This window comes from Lathamus discolor, chromosome 6 (genome assembly GCF_037157495.1).
Source record: "Lathamus discolor isolate bLatDis1 chromosome 6, bLatDis1.hap1, whole genome shotgun sequence".
Taxonomy (NCBI): Eukaryota; Metazoa; Chordata; class Aves; order Psittaciformes; family Psittacidae; genus Lathamus; species Lathamus discolor.
This window is the reverse complement of record NC_088889.1, coordinates 42,625,636-42,631,641: the sequence shown is the minus strand read 5'-3', so window position 1 is coordinate 42,631,641 and position 6,006 is coordinate 42,625,636. Positions and strand designations below refer to the sequence as shown.

Here is a 6,006-nt window from a genome sequence, read left to right as displayed (position 1 = left end):
ACCTCAGCCTGTTTTTATGTTCTCAGCTGCGGCAAAGCACAGGCCCCAATTTAAACCACAGGATGCAGCTCCCTCACGACCGGAGCGGGCTGCACGGCTCCGGGCAGCAGCGCCGAACCCAGCGGCACCGTCACGCCCGGCGCTGAGGAGTCGCCCGGGACCCGCCCCTCGTCGCCGTACGGGCCGCCACGTCGTCCGGCGGCTGCGTGCGCGGCGGTGGGCGGGGCGCGGGGCCGCTGCCGGGCTGGCGGGGCAGGAAGATGGCGGCCGGCATCCGCGAGAAGCAGACAGGTGAGCGGCTGCCGCGCCGCGCGGCGGGGACGGCGGCAGCCGCCTATGGCGGGGCGGGAGCGCTGAGGGCCGGGGCCGCACTGCAGCTGGGGCTCCCACCTGCCTGCCCCGGCGCGGGATGGGGGTGTCTCCGCCGCGCCTCTCCTCTGTCGGAGGTTTCGCGCCCGGTTCGGCTTTCCCGGCAGCAGGACGGCGGCGCTTTCCCTCCTCCTCCTGATTCTTCTCCTCCGGCAGCCGCTGGGGTGCCGCTCAGCTGCCTCTCCAGCGGCCGGCCGGCGGCTCCGGGGGCCTCTGGGCGCAGCTCTCGCCGAGCGGGCTCAGGGCCGCGGCCGCCGGTGCCGCCGCGGTGTGGAAATCTCCCGGGGAGGGGCTGCCGCGGGCCCGGGACGTGTGCGGAGCCCTTCCGAGGCCGCAAGCAGCGGGTTGCGTGCTCCCTCGTTTCGGCGGCCTTTCTGCCCGTTGCGGGGATCAATGGGAAATACGGCTTAGTGGTGCAAAACCAAAGCTGCACTTGCGATGCTCCTGAGGCTATATGGGGCTGTCGGAGTGAGTGTGCAGTGACGGCCAAGAAGTTGAGAGTGCGAAATTACACAGGAGGCGTTCTGCGGTTAAAGGGTTCTGGCTCTCCTTACATACTGCTCTTGAGTCCAAAACTGACTCTTGCTTCTCTGTCTTGATGCTGCTTTATGGAGTCTTAAGCTATCCATTTGAACATCCTACTGAAGCATAGAGCCTGTCGACTCCATAGGACTCTACTTCGCTTACTCTCCAAGGTTTTGGTCAGTAGTTTGAGCTGAAACCTTGTCACCTTCTCCTTGACAACTGCAGTGCCTTTCTGGTGGTACAGAGGGTTCTGGGTGCATTTATTTAACATGAAATGTCTAAAATCATTTGCCAGACAATCTCAGTCTTCATTTCTGTGTGGACCTTAAATATTTACTAGTAGTATTCTTTTTGTACCAGAAGTCTGCTTTCTGTAGTCTCATTCCTGTGGCCATTTACTATTATAGCGTTTTTTAAAGTTCCGGTACAGTTCTTTTCTTCACTCTGCTGCTTTTCTGATAAAGCCTGCTGTCTTTGAGCTCTTATTCCATACAGGCTTATTCTTTTCTGTTCTTCACCTTGTTACTTGATTATTTCAGTCAAACTGTACTGCTGAACCATGTTGTCTCTCCCATTGGGGAGGTCGTTTGCAAGGAGGTAGATTGATCAACTGAAAGATACTCAGAAAAATTGAAGGACTTATTATCATTTGGTGTTTGTGTTACCACATATGTGCATTATTTGCTGTGACCTTTACCCTGGTTCGTAACTAGTCAAAGCATATCATCGTGCAAGTATGGTAAAAAACTGATCCTTGCCCCAGAAAGCATTCAGCCTAAATGTGAAAGAAAGTTTCACTGCTGGTAATGTGATTTGAAAAGGCAGTGCGACGGAGGAGGAAGCGGGGACAGACTGTGAAGGAGGACTTCAGAAACGTTGCCTGGGCATGAGTGGCCTTGAACACCACCAGGGATGGAGCATTCACAACTTCCCTGGAATGAGTTGTCCAGGGAAGTTGTGAATGCACCATCCCTGGCGGTGTTCAAGGCCAGGCTGGACAGAGCCTTAGGTGACATGGTTTAGTGTGAAGTGTCCCTGCCCATGGCAGGGGGGCTGGAACTTGATGATCTTAAGGTCCTTTCCAACCCTGTTCTATGATGGATGGTGGTAGGAAAGACAAAGTTCAACTGAGGTTGAGACCTGCAGCATATGTCAAGAGCAATGAGAAGAGCTTCTGTTGCGACATTAGTAGTGAAAATACGAATAAGGAAAAATGTTGGATCATTGCTTAATGGAGCTGGTCATTTAGTGGTGATGGACGCAGATGAAGCTGAGGTACCCAATGCTTTCTTTGCTTCAGTCTTCACTAACAAATTCTGTGAGGCTTCTCTGCCAGTTTGCAGTCAAACATGGAGTGAGTCCTCTTAGAAAATTTTCTAATCACATGAAAGAGAAAAATAACAATATGTGACTTTTGCATTTATATTTTATGGTGGTTTTCCTCTCAAATGATAATACAATTAATAACATAATAATCTAATAAAACCTAATAATGTGTTTAATCTTTATTGTTGAAGTGAAAGGATAATAAAGCATTATTCTGCTTTGTTTTCCAGTGGCTTTGAAACGTATGCTGAATTTCAATGTTCCTCCTGTTAAAAACAGCACAGGAGAACCAGTATGGAAGGTAAGAACTATTTGAATAGGAATAGGAGAATTTTAGACTGTTCCAAAAAAAGTTCAGTTTTTCAAATTTTACCTAACTCAAGCATCTTCTTTATGTTATGAACTTTTACGAAATAATTTTTCATGTGGTATGAACATACAGAATTCGGTATCAGAATTGCTTAGAAAAATACTTATTTGAGATACTGGCTGCTTGAAGACACAGTGTCTGACTATGTAGGCAAGATTATAATGAGTAACTGAGGAAGATATTTTTGAAATATACTTAGGTGTGTTTCTCATTGCACAATACCTTACAGGTGAACTCATCGAGTTGGAAATAAGCTTAGTTCCTTAAATTTAGAACAAGCTCAGCTCAAGCTATGTTTGTTAGTTTTAAAAAAGTAGCTAATATGTAATGTGTGAGTTTTTTGCTACTACAAAGTATATATTCTGTCTCTTCATCTGTTCTGTTGCCTTTTATCACTAGTTCCTTTTTTCCCTCTCTGTTTCTTCCTTTGTTTCTTCCAAATTCAGAGAAGTTCTGCATTTGCAATAATAAATTTCTGACAACAAATTCCTGTTTGACTGACACTTTTCAGGAGATGGAAATGATTATTTTTTCCCCTTTATCAGGGTTTTTCTTTTTTTTTTTTTAATTTATTAATAAGCATACATGTAAGTCCATGACAAATTAATGATTAATTATAAATTGGTAAATGTTTAGCACTTCTCAGGTTAGAGTAGTAGTTTCTTAAACTGGAATTCATGTATCCACTGAATCCTGTATTCTGCAGTATCCACTTTTCACAGCATTTTGTAAGAAGATGCATATCTTTTTCAGGTTCTCATTTATGACAGATTTGGCCAAGATATAATCTCACCTTTGCTGTCAGTGAAAGAGCTGAGGGATATGGGGATCACTTTGCATCTGTAAGTACTTTTAAAAATTTGAGATTTTTTTTCTATTCCTAGAAAGAACTTGATTTAATATTCCCCAGAATCATGAACACTGAAAATCATTCAATGAGTACCTACTGAAATAAAGATTATACCCTGACTTATTTCTAAAATCTGATGGTATTATTCAGAATCAGGGAATGGAGAGAAGATTCCATGAATTGGTCAATGGGATTTCTTACTAAGTACAGGAAGCCCCTCTTCAAAAATAAAAATTATCCAATAGGTATTTTTTTTAATCTATACAAATTCCTGTTTGTTACAAATCTGTAACAATCATTTTGGCACAAACTGTTTCATGAGACTGTGCATGTTCTCTGCTTCTCTTTTTACACAGGGTTTGTCTCTTGTCAAGCAGGTGGAATCTTTAAGTATTATTTTAAGAGATTTCCCATTTAATTTTCTCCAGATTACATTTATTTAGTTCATTGTCCTTCCTAAGTGAAGGCTAGAAATGGAAACACAGTTTAACATGTTGACATAGCAGCAGAAATGTGAGAAGCAGGAAAGGCAGGTTTAATACTATGTGATATGCAGGGGTTTTGTTGTTATGTCAACAGTCTATAATTGGTATACGAACTTGGTGGATGCGGTATTTTACCTTCCTCTGAATGGATTAATCTATATTTGAAGATTTATGAAGCCTTTCCTCAAGCTTTGAATAAACTTTGGCGACATCTGTTGAGCCAAAGAAAATACAAGTATGATTTTTACAGTTTTTTTCATGTGTTACTCTTACAAAAAATCTAGCTAAATGTAGGGAGAAATTGTAGGAAATTAAATGTGTCTGTGCAAATAATTTCTTTAACTTTTATAATTTTACACAAATCAGAGGAAGAACACATTAAAGATGTACTTCTCACTTTCAGGCTTTTGCATTCAGATCGGGATGCTATTCCAGATGTTCCAGCTGTTTATTTTGTGATGCCAACAGAAGAAAATATTGACAGAATGTGCCAGGTAACTTGCATTCTTAATGTTTCAAATGAGTGGGCACAACAGCGTGTGGCATACTCCTGTACTCACTGGAGTGTGACTGTTCTGTATCTGCTCCTTATGCATACCTGAACAGCTTTTCTTGCATTTTTTTATATATTAGCACGTATTTGTCAAATAATATTACCTATAATTTTTACACACAAAACTTCAGCTTCCCAGAAAGTAGGAAAGTAAGTATGTCTTCTGTTTCAGAGAGAGTATTCTGCAGATGAAAAGACAGGACGAAGTGGGCACAAACTGAAATACAGGCAATTCCATTTAAACATAAGAAAAAGCTATTTTAATGAGGGTGGCAAATGCTGGAACAAATTGTCTAATTTGTTTGTCTTAAAGTTTGTGGAGTCTGCATCTATGGAGATGTTCAAAACTTAACACAGTCCTGAGCCACCTGCTTTATTTGACTCTGCTTTGAGCGGGAGGCTTGGACAAGGCTAAACCTCAGTTTTTCACGTTCTCTGGGAATGAGATTTTTGGTCAGTGGTAAGTTATGGAATAGTAGTTGCTGCCTGGCAGCTTAAATTTCATTTCCTGTTTTTTTGCAGTTCTGTGTTAGGTTGGTTATGTTTAGTTATGTAGTGAAAACATGATGTACAGGGCTGTATGAACAGAAAGATAAACACGTCCCAAAATTTATTGAACTGTGGTTAATTGGAACATCACATAGTAAAAGTATGAATGTTTTTTAATTAGTCAGGCATAAATTAGTATTTATTCAGGAAAAAGCTTGTGGCTTTCTGTCCTTTTAGGATCTTCGAAACCAGCTCTATGAATCTTATTATTTAAACTTTATTTCTGCCATTTCAAGAAGTAAACTGGAAGATATTGCAAATGCTGCCATAGGTGCTAATGCAGTAACTCAAGTGGCTAAGGTAAGAAAATCCCCCAGTCTGGTGGTTTTGCATTCTTACATGACCACTTCAGTGCCATACACAGCTTTTCTGACTGAATCATGAACAAAATAAATGTTTGGCTAGATTCAGTGTTAGGCATATGTTTGCTTGGTTAAAAAGGGAATCTACAGTCATCTCAGTATAATGCAGCTTGGTACCATGCTTCAGCTTAGTCAAAAGTTCAAGTGCTGCAAGACCTTTATGCTAAATGATGAGGGGAAATAGAGTGGTTTCAGAGTATTCCCAATCTCATCAGCTCAATGAGTGCATCTAGTGCATATATCATAGGGTGGAGTTTTTAGCTCCTAAATACACTAGAAGTGCAGTATTAATGCAGTTGTCATTTTTAATAGGCAGTGTACTGTAGAGGTGGATGTTTCATGCATACACACTGTTACTCAGTACACTCCTGCACCTTTATGATTTAAAGGCAGGTATCAGGTATTTACCCTCTTATTTTTGTTCAATAGCTGTACCAAAACCTGTAAATTATTAACTGATTGCTTTCATATATACTTAAATACATTCACCTGTTCTCAATCCTGTTAGGAAGTACTACTGGCATGAGAAAAGGAAACTCTTGTGAAGTGAAATGAAATGAAAACTACTAGTCTTATTTAAACTTGAGATCTCCAGTAGGAGTGAATTGGTGTAGCAC

The 6,006-nt window shown here is 41.8% G+C and overlaps 1 protein-coding gene across 1 annotated transcript in view; it reads left to right on the top strand.

The window, feature by feature from the left end:
• The first annotated feature begins 192 nt into the window (after nucleotides 1-192).
• The window catches only part of SCFD1 (sec1 family domain containing 1), a 49,498-nt gene continuing 43,684 nt past the window's right edge, over nucleotides 193-6,006 (top strand). The window contains exons 1-5 of the mRNA XM_065686467.1: nucleotides 193-291; nucleotides 2,451-2,521; nucleotides 3,344-3,432; nucleotides 4,329-4,419; nucleotides 5,205-5,327. Of these exons, the coding sequence (XP_065542539.1) occupies nucleotides 261-291; nucleotides 2,451-2,521; nucleotides 3,344-3,432; nucleotides 4,329-4,419; nucleotides 5,205-5,327 (405 nt within the window). The 5' untranslated portion in view covers nucleotides 193-260. The remainder of the gene's footprint in view (nucleotides 292-2,450; nucleotides 2,522-3,343; nucleotides 3,433-4,328; nucleotides 4,420-5,204; nucleotides 5,328-6,006) is intronic.